The sequence below is a fragment of the Thamnophis sirtalis genome, unplaced genomic scaffold, assembly GCF_051295495.1.
Source record: "Thamnophis sirtalis isolate CommonGarterSnake01/CBP01778 unplaced genomic scaffold, rThaSir2_p1.2 scaffold_5, whole genome shotgun sequence".
Taxonomy (NCBI): domain Eukaryota; kingdom Metazoa; phylum Chordata; class Lepidosauria; order Squamata; family Natricidae; genus Thamnophis; species Thamnophis sirtalis.
Genome location: NW_028261385.1, coordinates 108,971,435 through 108,988,193, shown reverse-complemented (window position 1 = coordinate 108,988,193; position 16,759 = coordinate 108,971,435). Strand labels below are relative to the sequence as shown.

Genomic DNA, 16,759 nt, shown 5'->3' with positions numbered 1-16,759 from the left:
GAATATTAAGATTCACTATTTTAAACATGTATTCCAGGCAAACAATCTGTACAGAAATACCAGAATCAGGATTAAGTAGTCTTTCCTATGGAATCCAAGTTTTAGCTGTTAATCATGTAACATAAAAAGTCTGGTGGTACCTTTTATAAGCCAACACATTTCAGTGAAAGTCGCAAGTTTTTCGGAGCTACACCTCTGAGCTCATATGGTTTTCAGACTAATGCATTCTATCAGATTCCTTATGATTTTTGGTTACTATAGATTAACATGGTTCTTCTACTATAAATTCTGTTAATCATAAAAGAAAATGAATATTTTGAATAGCATAGTGATGGATCAAATGGGAGAGGAAATAAAAAGTAAGAAACAAAGGAAGGAAAGAAGGAAACAGTTTTTTAAAAAAATGTAACTTATATCCCCCCTTTTTTTCTTATTAGTCACATCGCACTTCAGGTCATTATATCACTTGCCCAGTTTTTGATGTCTTCTACAGTCTCTTCAAACTTTAATCTCAGTTCCTTTTCTGACACCTTTCTTGAATTAACAATTATATCCCTGATATTGGTTTCTACAATAGTTGCTCCAAGTGAAATCATTCCAAATGGCTGTGGCTAAGAAGTAACTAAAATAGGTTAAATGGGAAGGCTCTAGAAAAAATTCCCCTTAAACTGATACTATGTACTAGATTAATATGAGAAGTTGAGAAAGGAGTAAGAATAAATGATCACAAAGCAGATAGCTGGGCTTGATTACCAAATGTTTCATTCAATGTTATAACTATATGAAATAAGCAAAACCTTTTACTGGAAGATGTAACTTGCAATGTTTATGGCAAGTTTACATTCCTGAAAATAATTTGGTATATATTTAGAACAACTACAAATCCATAACATTGCTTCAAGGAAAGGTTTGTCCAATTGCTTAGAATTAATTTAATCTGCCCTTAATGTTATGCTCCTGACTCAAGAATTAGATAAGACCAAGAAGAGACATTTCAAGAGCTGGAAGCAGTAGTTTCAACTCTAGCTCCCATACCAAGTCAACGACAACATTATCTATGTCATAATTATCTATGCTTCAGATCCATCCACATAAATCTCTGAAGAACATATTAACAGAGTTGGAAGGGATCTTGTAGGTCTTCTAGTCCAACCCTCTCCCAGCAAAAGCAGGAGACCCTACACCATTTCTGACAAATGGGAGTCCAGTCCCTTCTTTAAATCTTCCAGTGATGAAGTGCCCACAACTTCTGAAGGCAAGCTGTTCCACTGATTGATTATTCTCACTGACAGAAAATTTATCCTTATTTCTAGGTTGAATCTTTCCTTGATCAGTTTCCATCTGTTATTCCTTGTCTAGCCTTCAGGTGCTTTGGAAAATAGTTTGACTCCCTCCTCTCTGTGGCAGCCCTTCAAATACTGAAACACTGCTATCATGTCTCCCCTAGTCCTTCTCTTCACTAGACTAGCCACGCCGAGCACTTGGAACCGTTTATTGTATGTTTTAGTCTCCAGTTCTCTAATCAGTGGTGGGTTCCTACCGGTTCAGCCAGACTGGTAGCGGTTTGGTGGTCTGGGTTGCTGGAACCAGAAGCAACCCAGGCCTGCCATGCCCCCGAACCAGTTTTCTGGGTGCTGCCATAGCCACCTTGTTTTTTGCTTCTGTGTATGCGCAGAACAATTTTTTATTGTACTGCGCATGCACATGCATGAGGCGCACCCATGGGTGAACCAGCAGTAGTGACTGTTGGAACCCACCCCTGCCCCTAATCATCTTGGTTGCTTTTCCCTGCATTTTTTCTAGAGTCTCAATATCTTTTTATAGTGTGGTGGCCACAACTGGTTGCAGTATTCTAGGTGTGGTCTTACTAAGGCTTTATAGAGTGATGTTAGTACCTCACTTGATCTTGATTGTATTAATTCAATTTAGAATTGCATTGGCTGTTTTGGCTGCCACCACATACTCTTAGATCCTTTGGAACTCTGGGATGTAATCCATCAGGTTTGGGTGATTTGTATTAATCAAGATCAGACAGGTGTTCTCTTGCCATTTTTTTTTGCTTATTTTAACTTTTATTTCTAGTCTGTCTTTTACAGTTATGTTTTTGGTAGGTTGAGCTATAGTTTCTTTTTGCGTGAAGACCATGCAAAGTATGAGTTAAGTAGCTCTGCTTTCTCTCTGCTGCCTGTTACTTCCTTGCTGTCTTCTTTCTTTAGTGGACCAACTGTGTCCTTGGTTTTGTTTTGCCGTTATTTTCCGTAATGTATATTCTGCCTTAGTTATGTATCCCTCTTTCCATTTTTTTTACTTGTCCTTTTTGTCTTTCAATTTGTCAGAGAGATCTTTGTGAAGCCATGCTGATTTCTTCTTGGATTTCTTCTTTTTCAGTGGTATTGCACTGGACTGGGCTTTTATGATCATATTTTTCAAAGTTTCCCAAGCTTCTTGAGTTGTTTTCCACTTTAGGATTTTAATCCAAGGAATCTTTCCCAAGTTCTCTCTGATTTTGTTAAAATCAGCTCTTTTAAAATCTAAGACTCTGTTATCATTATGTTCTATTGCTTGTGTTTGCGTAATGTTGAATTCTAGTATGACATCATCACTCTCACCCAAGGTTCCTGCAACTTCAACCCCCCCCTTATCATTTCATCTCTTTTGGTAAGAATTAAATCCAATATAGTTGACCCTTTAGTTCCCTCTACTTTTAGGATGACAAAGGTGTCAGCTAGGCTCATAAGGAACCTGTTCAATCTCCCACTTCATGCAGAGTCTGTTTCCCAGTTGATGTTAGTAAAGTTCCCCCATTACTACTGTGGTATTTTTCCTATAGTTGACATTAGTTAACTGGTTAGCAAAAAGTTTTCTAGCAAAAGCTTCTTTGTTTGTGAAAATTAGGTCCAGTATAGATTTTCCTCTAGTTCCTTCCTCTATCTTTTGGACAACAAAGTTATCAGCTAGGTTGGTCAGGAACCTATTCAATTTCTCAATAGGTGCACAGTTAGTCTTCCAATCCCTTGCCAAAAGCCCATCATGGAGGTAGTGCAGACCATGGCCAGAAATTCAAAGTTTTTTTGGGTGACACCAACCCTTTAGCCAGTGGTTCACTTCTAGAATCTTCTGTTCTCTTTCCGGGTGTTGACCTTTCATTGGCAGTACAGATGAAAAAAACTACTTGTGCACCTAACTCCTTAACTTTCTTGCTTAGTTGCTCATAATGTGGCAGTCCCTCAAATACTGGAATACTACTATGCTCTCATGTCACCCCCAATTCTTCTTTTCTTTAGACTAGCCAAACCTAAATCCTGCCACCATTCTACATATGTTTTAGTCTCCAGGCCTTTGATCATCTTAGTTACTCTTCTCTGAAATTTTTCCAAAGTCTCAACATCTTTTTTGTAGTATGGTGACCAACATTGGTTGCAGTATTCCAGGTGTGGTCTTACTAGGGTTTTATAAAGTTGTAATAATACTTCATGTGATCTTGATTCTATGCCTGTTTATACAACCCAGAATTGTATTAGTTTTTTTGGCTGCTGCTGCAAACTGCTGGCTCATATTCAAGTGATCATCCACTAGGACTCCAAGGTCCCTCTCATAGTTACTATTTTTGAGCCAGGTCTTGCCTAATCTGTATTTATACTTTTGATTTTTACTGCCTAAATGTAAAACTTTGCTTTTCTCCACTTTAAAATTCATTTTGTGGGATAGGGCCCATTGTTCAAATTTGTCAAGATCTTTTTAGATCCTGAACTTATCTTCAAGGGTGTCAGCTGTTCCTGCCAGTTTAGTGTCATCTCAAAATTTGATGAGTTCCCCTTCTATTCCCTCATCTAAATCATTTACGAAGATATTGAAGAGTACTAGGTCTAAGATGGAGCTTTGTGGTACCCGACTGCTTACTTCTCTCCATGTGAATGTAGTACTATTAAGAACTACTCATTGAGTATGGTTTGTTAGCCAGCTACAAATCCCTCTAGTGGTGATGTTGTCTATTCCATATTTTTCTAGCATACCAAGAATTAGGTTGTGGTCTATTTTGTCAAATGCCTTACTGAAATCTAAGTATATAATGTCTACGGCATTTCGCTGGCCTACTAATTTAGTCACTTTATCAAAGAATGAAATAAATTAACAATTTAACAAACCCATGCTAGCTACTAGTTATAACTATTTGCTTCTAGTTGCTTGCAGATCTGTTTCTTGATTATCTTTTCCAGGATCTTCCCAGGTATTGATGTTACTAAATGGTCTGTAGCAGGGGTAGTCAACCTTTTTATACCTACCGCCCACTTTTGTATCTCTGTTAGTAGTAAAATTTTCTAACCACCCTCCGGTTCCACAGTAATGGTGATTTATAAAGTAGGGCAGTAACTTTTCTTTATAAAATTTATAACGCAGAGTTAACAGCAAACCCCTACCGCCCACCATGAAAGCTGGAATGTCCACTAGTGGGCAGTAGGGACTAGGTTGACTACCATTGGTCTGTAGTTTCCTGGGTCTGGTTTTTTTCTTATCTTGAAGATGGAAACCATATCAGCCCTTTTCCAATACTTGGGTACTTCCCAGGTTCTCCAGGATTTTTGAAAGATATGTTACAATGGTTCTGAGATAACATCTCCCACTCCTTCAGAATTCTGGGATGTAATCTGTCAGGTCCCTATGATTTATATTTGTCAAGGTCAGATAGGTGTTCTCTTACCTTTTTACAGTGAGCAAGACAATGGCATGATCATAATATCATATGATCATATCATCTGCTGCATAAGAATAAATCTATGGCAGGAAGAGAGACTAAGTATATGGTTATCTAAGATCTTAAGAAAATGAATGGTATATATATTTGTGATGGCGATCGAAAGGCATGCGTGCTGGAAGTTGCATGCAGAGCCATTTCTCTGGGCATGCAAGACGTCACCCATTGCTCTTCTGTGTTCTGGCACACTGTCCAGCTGGTCTTCATGTACGTGGGAGTGCTGAAACCAGAAGAGCAGCCACCCAGTGCGCATGGCGGGAAGATGATCTTCTGGTTTCCAGCATGTGCATGCACACCAGCCAGCTGGTCTTCTCATGCAGATGCACACCAGAAACCGGAAGACCAGGTGGCTGGTGCGTGCATGTGCATGAGGCGGCTGCTCTTCCAATTTCTGGCATGCGCATGTGCGGCACTCAGTGCCCAAAAAGGTTCATCAACACTGGTGTATATCATTCTAAAGATGGATTAAGTATAAAATCAGTGAAAACCATATCCAAAATTTTGGTGTGCCTCAGGAATGGGAATGACAAGATAACTAGCATTTAAGAGAACCAAGGATGACTTAATTTTCATGTCCACGTTAGAGGTAACTCTATAATCTTACTCTCCAAAGTAGAATTCAGTAATTGTAGTTCTCATGCAGTTAAGGTATACAATCTCAATTACATTTTCTATAATGATCTGCTTTCAAAATAGTTTCTATAAATCATTCTGCAGTTATCAGGGCATTTATAAAATAACTTACAATGAGTTATAGTATTTTCCCTAGTATCTATCTCTGACTGACAAGGTTGTTTTCTCTCTGCTTTAGCTGTGTGTTCACATTTTATGAACACAGGGACAAGAGATTAACAGTGCATCAGCAAGTTCTATTAAATTGTGTTTATTAAACTAGAATGAAATTCATCTGGCCCTGAAGTTATGCATTCATTTAAAGCAACCATCTATTTATGTATTCATTAAAATAGTTCTAAAGCACTCTTCATCAAATGACAAGAAAGCAGTGTACAAAATGGGACCCCAAATGTATAGTCATAATGAAACAGAAGAGAATGCAATAATAAAACAACTTAAAAGGCAGATTAACCAATTGCCTTTAGCAGTTATATGACAAGCAGGTATAATGTGATACGCTCCATGTTAGGAATAGCTGTATGTACATGATGAATTGAGCCAATGGAGAATTTGCTAAATTTCTTTCTTTTTACAGAACGTTTCAAAAGTCCTTTGAGACAGAAGGAACATTAAAATGAAAAACAAGAAACATAAATGGGTGCAGGAGCCAAATTCATATAAACTGTAAAGATTCTTCCTCTTCTTTTTTCTTTTTCCTTCCTGAATTAGCAGATACTTGTAAAGTCAGCTAATAGCTATGAATGGTTGACATTTTTTGATATGATACTGGCATTTGATAGGCTGGGAAACGTTTATTCCTGCCCCACAAGCTTCAGCCCCTATACATTTCTAGCTTCGTGCCGGTTGTTAAGTTTCTGAGCAATTTGGTGAACTGGTTGTTGGAAGAAATCATTAGGGCAGAGAACCAGTTGTTAAATTATTTGAACCCCACCACTGCTTATGGTGTATTATGGGCCTTAACCTATGACCATAATTGAACATGGAGTTATTGTCATATGTCATGCTGAACATGTAAGTGATTCACTATGTGACCATGCCCAATTTTATGATCTTTTTTGTAGTGATCATTATGAGAACCCATTTTATCCAGTGAGATTTTTTTATTTTTGTTTTTGCTATTTTCAGCTTCTTAATATGGCTCTCTCTTAGTGTGAACCAGATGTGAAGGTGATACAGTAATCTCTGAGATAGGGTGGTATACTACACTCATCTAAGATTACTTAAATTATATTTAAATGTGGGAGATTTGTCAATCACTACTAAAACTATCCCCTATTACTAAATGTGTAACAAATGTGTAACTAATGAAACAAGAATAAAACAAAGAGAAATATCCTACCTAAATCATTTTTAGGAATGACGGCAGAACTTAATTTACACGACATATGGAGAGAGACACACAAGACAATCATCCAATACACATTCTATTCAAATCAGCACCAATCCTAGTCAAGAATTGACATGGCCTGGATGACACCTGGTCCACGGAATGAGATGGAAGAAGTAGAAATAGAGACTAACAACTGGGCGGACCACAATCCAATTAAAATAAGGTGGAAAGGCCGTAAAAAGAAAAAAAGATGGATGATGAACCAAAATCTGGTAAAAGAAAAAGAATACATACAAATGTTAGAGAAAGAACTGAAAATATTTTTTATGATGAACAAAAAAGAAGATACATCATTACAAAATCTTTGGGACACACAAAAGCATATGTCAGGGGATTAACAATTGCCTATATGGCAAGGAAAAACAAGAAAAAAAAGGTACAACAAGGGATATTACAGAAGGAACTTAAGGAGGTGGATTCGGAACTACAGAAAGATCCTCAAAACAGGACTAAGAAAGAAAAAAGAGAGATCATAAAACACAAGTACAATTTAACAGTACAGGAAGAACTAGCTCAGAAGATTAAATTGGCTAAACAAAATTACTTTGAACACACAAATAAATCCGGATGTTGGTTAGCACATAAATTGAAAAAAGAAAAAGAAAAAAGGACTATATATCAATTACAAGACGAGGATGGAGTCATACAACACAGACCAGAAGAGAAAAAGAGTATAATTCAAAAATATTTTAAAAAACTCTATTCACAAGATAACATACCAGAAGACAGGATCAAACAATACCTAAATTTTGCAACCATAAATGCAATCCCAGACAAAAACAGAGAAATGATAATAGCAATAGCAATAGCAGTTAGACTTATATACCGCTTCATAGGGCTTTCAGCCCTCTCTAAGCGGTTTACAGAGTCAGCATATTGCCCCCAACAATACGGGTCCTCATTTTACCCACCTCGGAAGGATGGAAGGCTGAGTCAACCCTGAGCCAGTGAGATTTGAACTGCTGAACTGCAGATAGCAGTTAGCTGAAGTGGCCTGCAGTACTGCACTCTACCCACTGCGCCACCTCGGCTCTTGCCGATAAACAGACCAATTACAATAAAAGAGTTAGGGATGGCATTGAAAAAACAAAAAAAATAATAAAACTCCAGGTCCAGATGGAATCTTGGTGGAATTATAGAAAAACACACAAGAAATATTGGAAGAACCTCTATTAGAAGTATTAAATGAAGCGCTAGAAGAAGCTAAACTACCGGCATCAGGGACAGAAGCAACGAGAACTCTCATACCAAAAGAAGATTCAGACCTTCAGAAATTTCAAAATTATAGACCCATCTCATTACTGAACTCGGATTATAAAATATTTGCCTCAATTATGTCAGAAAGGATTAAACAGACTCTAAATGAACAGATTCACCCAGATCAAAATGGTTTTCTTCCACACAGACAGATCAAAAATAACATGAGGACTATAATAAACATCCTAGAATATTACAAAGCACACCCGGAGAAACAAACTGCATTGGTTTTCCTTGTTGCCCAAAAGACATTTTACAACATAAATTCATAACATTACAATTAGATACTATGAAGTTTGGAGAAAAATTTGTAAAAATGATAGAAAATGGATACACAAACCAAACAGCAAAAGTGCTTATGAATGAGGATACAATAGAAAAAATGGAGATTACAAAAGGAGAAAGACAAGGATGTCTTCTTTCTCCACTTCTTTTTATTCGAACCTTAGAAATATTCCTAACCAGAGTTAGGAAGGATCAGGAGATAATAAGACTAAAAATAAAAAAGGAAGAATATAAAATCCAAGCTTTTGCCAATGATCTAATATTCATATTGGAAGACCCATTGCAATCCAGACTTAAATTAATTCAAAGGATAGAAGAAATAGGTGATGTGGCAGGTTTAAATATCAATAAAAACAAAAGAAAACTAATAACATAAAACATGCTGAAAAAAACAAGAGAATGAATTTCAGGCAGCTACATTAACATGGCTAAAAGAGTGGATTGAGTTGGGAAAAAAAGAATTCTGGCACTTGAAGGACACAATCTTCAAGTAGGATGGCACGCGTTCATTTGGGATGGAAAAATGAAACAAACAAACATTTCCAAAGACACAAAATTGGCAAAAAGTAAAAAAAAATCCACTATATTAAAATCTGAAAATAGCTATCTACAATAGAAGCAATGAAACATCCAAATTTTATAGACATTGATAAATTAGTAAGACATAAATATTTAATAAAAGACTAGAAAAATCTGAAAAGCTACTTCAGCAAAAGATAAGAGGTCAGTCCAGTTGTCCTGTTGGTAGTTAATGAAACATCTTAAATATTGTTTTAACACCTCATTGGTCCTTTCAACCCTGCCATTTGTCTGGGAATTATGCGAAGAGGACAGCCCCTGGGAGGAGCCTAACAGGTTTAAGAAAGCCCACCAAAATCTGGAAGTGAATTGGACACCCCTCTCTGAGATACTCCATTGTGAAGCTCCATGGAGGCAATAAATGTGGACTAAAAACATTTTTTCTAGTGCCTTGACTGTTGGGATCTTCTGGCAGAGTATGAAATGGACCTGTTTTGAAAAGAGGTCCGTTACAACCCAATAACTGTGTTTCCCATGCTTTCAGGCAGCTCCATTATAAAATCCATAGAAATCTCTCTCCAGAGTGCTGAAGGTTCTGCTACAGTTTGTAACAGTTCTGGGGATTTTCCTTGTCGTCTTTTTGAAGCTGCGCATGTGGGGCAGCTAGCAATGTAGCTCTCAATGTCTTTTTAAAGGAATGGCCACTAGAATTGTCTTTTGATGAGGTGTAGAGTTTTCCCAAATCCAAAATGTCCAGCTATCCTGGAGTCGAGGCATTGCTTCATAAGATCTAATCTTTGGCTAGCAGGGACATAAAGTTTGTTTTCTACCCGGCTGTCGTCTTTGAGCAAACAAATGTTTTTGTGTGCTTGAAACCAGTCATCCTTAAGTAGAACCTCCTTAAATTTGGAAACCATTGCATTGTCAGCAAGCGGTTCTTTTTTGGCTTGTGCTTGTGCTTGGGTAATTACTTTGGCGGCTAGCTGGGGTGTTTGGAGCATACATTTAACAATTTCAGTCTTTTTGCTGTTGCATTAGGTTTTCTGGATAGGGCAACAATTAAGAAGTTTTTCCCTACTTGAAGATATTTGAGGATGAAATTAAACTGTTTAAAGTATTGTGTGTAACATACTTGTTTGGGGGAGAGTTTTCATGGTATCTTCAGAGCTTCTAGGTTTTTATGATCAGTCCAGACTTCAAAGGGGATTTTGTTCCCTTCTAAGAATTGTCTCCATGTGAGGAGGCCCCATTGCGCTACATAAGCTTCTTTCTCCCATATAGCCCATCTTTACTTGGTTTCTGTCAATTTTTTGGATGTATATGCACAAGTTGCAATTGTCCCTGTTCATTGTTTTGCAGTAGGACCGCTCCTACTGCCACATCACTGCCAGCTGCTTGGATGGCAAATGGTTGTACTGGGTCTGGATGTTTTAGGATTGGTTTGGCTGAGAATAGTTTTTCAAATGCTGCTTCACATTCCATGGTCCAGTTAAGGGGTTTCCTTGGTTTCGCCCCCCCCCTTTTGTCTTTAGCAAGTTCGTAATGGGGAGAGTGATTCTCACAAAGGCTGGGATGAAGTGAGGGTAAAAGTTAGCAAAAGCCAGGAAACCTTGTAGTTGTTTATGGGTTTGGGGTGGCTCCTAATCGATGATGGCTTTTACTTTTTGTGGATCCATCTCTATTCCCTCGTGGGATATTCTGTATCCCAGGTAGTCAATTCTTTCTTGGTGGAACTTACTTTTAGAGAGTTTTGCATAGAGTTTGGTGGCTTGGAGTTTAGCGAGAACTGCTCGGACTAGTTTTATGTGTTCTGCTTTTGTTTTGGTGTAAATGAGAATATCATCAAGATAAACCAGGACCCCTTTGTATAAATGTTCATGGAGCATCTCGTTAATTAGTTGCATAAACACGGCAGGGCCCCCTTGTAGTCCGAAAGGGAGTACTTTAAATTGGTAACACCCCAGTGGAGTGTTAAAAGTAGTTTTCCACTTATCCCCTTTCCTAATTCTGATGCGGTAGTACACCTCTCATAAATCCAGCTTTGAAAAGATTTTTCCTTTAGAGAGATAGCAATAGCAATAGCAGTAGACTTATATACCGCTTCATAGGCCTTTCAGGCCTCTCTAAGCGGTTTACAGAGAGTCAGCATATTGCCCCCAACAATCTGGGTCCTCATTTTACCCACCTCAGAAGGATGGAAGGCTGAGTCAACCCTGAGCCGGTGAGATTTGAACCGCTGACCTGCTGATCTAGCAGTAGCCTGCAGTGCTGCTTTTAACCACTGCGCCACCTTGGCTCTTGGGTCACCATGTCCTTCATGAGGGGGAGTAGGTACATATTTTCCACACTAATTGTGTTTAGGTTATGGTAGTCAACACAAAAGCGTAAGGAGCCATCTTTCCTTTTGTGGAACAAAAGGGGCTGCTATTTTCAGTCAGGAAGGTTCGATGAAACCTCTTTTAGATTTTTGTTGATAAATGCTCTAAGTTCATCTAGTTCTCCAGGGGACATGCAGTATATCTTTAGTTTTGGAAGTTTAGCCCCTGGTAAAATCTCAATGGCACAATCCGTAGCATGATGAGGTGGGAGTTCATCTGATGCTTTCTCACTAAATACCTCAGCCAAATCCTGGTATTCTTTGGGAATGATAGTGGCCTCAGCAGGGTGGCCATCCATGGCTATTTGCCTGTTCCCTTTCTCCACCTCCCTTCCCTCTGGCATCCCAGTTCATCTTAGATGGTGAGGTTTTGTAGGGCTTCCATTACGAGGCAGTTGATGTGTTGCTACAAATTACCATCTGTTAGTGGTTCCCTGATCAGTTCCTCCTGATCGGAAAGGGCTTCCTGTTCCTTTTCCCACCCAGGTTTGCAGATGCAGGTGAGGTTCACCCCCTGGTTCTTCTGTCCCAGATGTCACTTTTTCCTACGGCAACAGACCATCGGGGCTTCATGGAACTTTCAAAGACAGCTTCAATGTCTTCTATGGGACATATGGAGCCAGTATCAGGTTGGGTAGTTGTCGAGGTTTCTCCCCAGCACTTGGCTTTCCCTTGTTTGCTTCTCTGTTTGGACATTGTTGCAGGGTCCCCTCGGTAGAATATAAATTTGGAAGAAAAAAAATTCCAATTTCCAATTCCAATTTTAATAGATTTGTATGTCGCCCAATCCCGAAGGACTCTCTCCGGCTTGGCCACTATTGCAGAGTCTTTATGTAAGGGCCTGCCTCACCCCTACCCCTTTCAAAAAAGCATGGACTCTTGAAAGCCTGGTATTTCAAAAGGAATCTTTTATTGAAAAGGAGTGAAAGCAAATCAACATTCAAAGCAGGCTCCGGGACCCTCAGGCTATACAATTCATGATAAAGGGACTTAGGAAACCCTCCCAATGTGGATTCCCACCAATCCACAGGTGTGAAGATGTTTTTGTAGCAGCCTCTCTGAGAAACAGATAAGCAAGGATTCTCAAGGAGCATCTCCCGGAATTTCAAACCACATGGCTTCCTCCACCTCCAAGCATCCTGCAAGAGGTGATGATTTTCTAGGCCTCTGAGGCACTAGGCAATGGTTATAAATCAGGCAAAAGGTTATATAAACCGGCAAGGCAAGACATAGAAAGGAGAAAGAACAAAATGCATCAAATCTACCCACCCACCCCTTTGTCCACCGAAGAATGGCAGATACATGGATCGGACCGTGACCCGACAAAAGGGCGAACGAAAAAACCGCGCCCGACTAAACCGTGTCGCTGACGTCATCAATGCGGCGACAACAGCCAGCGCGGAGAAAGAAGGGCGCTTTAAATAGCGCATTGAAAGAAAGCCGATTCAACTTAAGGTAAGGGTTAGGTTTAGGGTTAGGTTAAGGGTTAGGGTTAGGTTTAGGGTTAGGTTAAGGGTTAGGGTTAGGTTTAGGGTTAGGTTAAGGGTTAGGTTTAGGGTTAGGGTTAGGTTTAGGGTTAGGTTAAGGGTTAGGTTTAGGGTTAGGTTTAGGGTTAGGGGATAAGTTCAGGTTTAGGGTTTACATCGTGCTTCTGTCTCCACCCTGTTGTCGCCCTGTTGATGACATCAGCGACGCGGTTTAGTCGGGCGCGGTTTTGTCATTCGCCCTTTTGTCGGTGAACTGGATCGGACACCTTCATAGAAAGGCAGTTCCATAAATAACTTCAGCCCATGTCATATAGATGCTAACCAGGTGTACCGGAAAAGCAATTAAAAGCCAGTGCAACCTATGTTGCAGTGGTGTAACATGGGTGAAATATGGAGCACACAGAACTTTCCACATTGCTGCATGAAGCACAAATTCCAGGAAATTTTCAAGGGCAGCACCATGTAGAATCTGTTACACAATTAAACTAAGAAGTAATTAACCCAGGCACCAGCAAACCCCAGCTGTATGAAAAGGTGCAAATGACACACAATATGAAGTTGTGCAAAGTCCTTCCCTAGTCACCACTTTTAACTGTTCCTCCAGCAGGACTATGAATCCAGGAGACCCAAATTGTATACCAACTTTGTCAAAGAGTGCTTCCTCATAAAATATGACAAATCACCAGGCCCTCAAGCATGGATAAAAACCCAAAGCCACTCTGTCTTGCCAAGGTTGAATTAAAGCTGGTTTCTCCCCGCAGGCACTGGGTAGACAAGTGAATGACATCATTTGCTGAGCATGAGATGCATAATTGTAATATTGCCCACATACATATGACACCACCTTCCATTCTGTAACCATTTCCAATTTTTAATAGTTGTATTTATCCATCACTTACCTTCACTTCCACATGGGCCATCAGAACAGCAAAGTTGGTTAAGTGATTACAGGAACATGTTGTATGCGTTTTGTTTGTTGTGAGGAGCCGACAACCTTGAGTTGACCAGTATCCTGTCATTGTGCGTTTAGAATAACTCCAGAATGAACAGTTGGGGTTGAAATTTTCTTCTGACTGCTATAGGGAAGAAATACATCAATGAAAAAAAATACTAAATTAAATCAACTCTGTTCTCCTAGTCATTTAGCAACAGAGGGTGATGGACACCACAAAAACATTGCTCTTCTCATTTTAAAAATTACCCCTCCCCCAATTATTTGATTTGTTTAGGGCTAAAGTCAGCTCTGCAGAATTACTTCATTTCTACTACAAAACAATTAAAAATCCCAAGTGCTTTATGAAGATTATATATCTTTTATGTAGATCAGATAACTTCTGGGGAGGAGGACTGGCTTTACGTGAAAAGTGTTGTAGGTAGGGGGAGGAAGTGAACACTTTGTATGATGTTTTCAGGAATAGTGAAAAATAATCCACCTCAAAATGTGAAGCTTTCTGCCAGGGAAGCAAGTCCTCACCTTAATGTGTCTGACAGTGAACACAACAGGATCAGCCAAGTAAACCTTATTGCTGAACTCCTTATTAATCGCTGCTGTGATGATAGGAGAATTCACTATGACAGAATGATTAGTAGACATGGCTTCCATCCCTAATTTCATGCTGGCGTTCTCTGTGGAAAGATAGGGGCCCAGATTGTGGTATAGGACAAAGGCCACTCTGATTTCACCTGAAACAGAAAATTTGGTAATTAATTAAATCAGTTCTCAGAATTTCTAATCCATAAATTTTTGTTCTATAATAGAAAAACTCTCTTAATGGAGTTTAAAAAATTGTAGAACTGCTTTCAGGATTGGTGGTGCAGTAACCTACTAATGTGAGCAAAGTGATTAATGTTAATTAATCAGAGTTGCTGTACATATAATCACAATAAAGAAATTCTAATACAGCCATATATAAAGATGCACTGCTCTGTAACATTGCGGGCTCAGCGTGAGAGTTATTATCTAGTTATTATCCGGACAAGACCGAGTGGCTGTTGTGTTTCCCTCCCAAAAATTTGGCCAATGTTCCAACTCTTAAGCTGGGGGGGGTCAAATTTTATACCCCTCAGATAGGGTCCGCAACTTAGGAGTCCTCCTGGATCCACAGCTGACTTTCGACCATCAGTTGTCGGCTGTGACCAGGGGGGCATTTGCCCAGGTTCGCCTGGTCCGACAGTTGCGGCCCTACCTAAACCAGGAGGCTCTCGCAACAGTCACTCGAGCCCTTGTGATCTCTAGGCTGGAATACTGCAATGGGCTCTACATGGGGTTGCCCTTGAAGTGCATCCGGCGACTGCAGTTAGTCCAGAATGCAGCCGCGCGAGTGATAGTGGGCGCACCACGGTTCGCCCACGTTACACCCATCCTCCGTGAGCTGCACTGGCTACCTGTCGATCTCCAGGTGCGCTTCAGGGTATTGATGACCACCTTTAAAGCACTCCATGGTAGTGGATCTGGGTACTTGAGAGACCGCCTTCTGCCGATCACCTCCCTCCGACCGATTAGATCGCACAGACTGGGCCTCCTCCGAACTCCATCTGCCAGTCAATGTCGACTGGCGACTACACGGAGGAGAGCCTTTTCTGTTGCAGCTCCGACCCTGTGGAACGACCTCCCCGTCGAGATCCGTACCCTCACCACCATCCAGACCTTCCGCACAGCCCTCAAGACCTGGCTCTCCCATCAGGCCTGGGGATAGGTTCCCAATTTACCCGCCCGAGTGTTGACTGTTGAATGCAAGTTGTGTTTTATTATCTTCTTTCTTTTGTTCACATATTGTTTGTTTTTGATATTGCACCCCCTTCCCTGTGATTGTAAGCCACCCTGAGTCCCCTCAGGGAAAAGGGCGGTCTATAAATCTTAATAAAATGTAAAATGTAAAAAAAATGTAGTTCTTGGTACTAATTAAAATAGGAATTTGGTTACTTTTCCAGCATAGGCCTATTGACTCTCAGGCTCAGCCATGAGATACTCTGTGTGTGACTTGGAGGGTTTTTTTTGGGAGGCATATTCATGACATTTTGAAGTGTTGTGCTTTCTTAATCAAACTATAATACTTTCCTATTCCTCCAATTGAGGTATTTGTAGGAAAACCTGCACACTTTTCATGACTTTCAACTTCAGTAGCAGTCACAAGCCCAGCTATGCATTTCGTATTAGCAAACCACTATTTATTGCACCAATCTAGAGGTGTTTGATCTTTCAACTACTGTAGGTCTAGGTGCTAACAACTACCATTCCCAGTGTAGTTCAGTCTTAAGTTCAAACAATTTGATGAGATTGTTTCTGAAAACTCAAAAACTAGTCATACATTTCCGCTTGTGCGTGGAGTGATTGTGGTTGTGTTTAAGAGTCTGACAGCCCAAGGATAGAAACTATTTTTTAAACCTATTTGTTTGGCTGCCTGTCACAGGAATATGGAAATACAGGAATCACAGGAATATGGAAATATAGAAATAGTGCACAGGCAAGAGTTTAGAATAGGCGGGCTAAGAGGTGACTTAGGCTAAAACGTGATGAACAAAAAGAATCCACTCATTAATATTTATGCTCCTAATGGTACCTGTGAACATAAGAAAAATGCTGAGATTTGAAAGCAGAGTTGTAATTTATAAGGCTGGGGAAAATAGTCTAGTCTAGTCTTTATTGTCATTGTACAAAATAAATACAAAGAAATTGGTTTTAGCCTCACTGGTGCAATCCATGACAAAAAATACAAACAACATAAATAGTATAAGGAATAATTCCAATGCAAGTAATTAGGGGAAAAGAAAAAAGAAAAAAAACTAGTCATACATTTCAGCATGTGTGTGGAGTGATTGTGGTTGTGTTTAAGAGCCTGACAGCCCAAGCATAGAAACTATTTTTAAACCTATTTTTTGCCTGGCTAAGCTTTGATGTCTTCTGCCTGATGGTAAAAGTGCGAAGAGACACTGATCAGGGTGTGATTCATCTCTGAATCACCCTTACTCTGCTAAAGCAGCAAGACCTGGCGATGTCATCCAGTGGTGTTAGAGGGCAACCAATGGTTTCTTGTGCCAAATTGATCACTCTCTAT

At 39.7% G+C, this 16,759-nt stretch overlaps 1 protein-coding gene across 20 annotated transcripts in view; it reads right to left on the bottom strand.

Annotated features, from left to right (window-relative positions):
• The window catches only part of ADGRL3 (adhesion G protein-coupled receptor L3), a 540,567-nt gene that overhangs the window by 151,436 nt on the left and 372,372 nt on the right, over positions 1 to 16,759 (bottom strand). For 15 of the 20 annotated variants that reach the window (XM_087716492.1, XM_087716493.1, XM_087716494.1 and 12 more), the window contains 2 exons: positions 14,179 to 14,387; positions 13,604 to 13,780 (listed from right to left, as the gene is read on the bottom strand). In XM_087716492.1, the coding sequence (XP_087572618.1) occupies positions 13,604 to 13,780; positions 14,179 to 14,387 (386 nt within the window). The remainder of the gene's footprint in view (positions 1 to 13,603; positions 13,781 to 14,178; positions 14,388 to 16,759) is intronic. The other 5 variants (XM_087716481.1, XM_087716486.1, XM_087716500.1 and 2 more) reach the window with 1 other exon arrangement.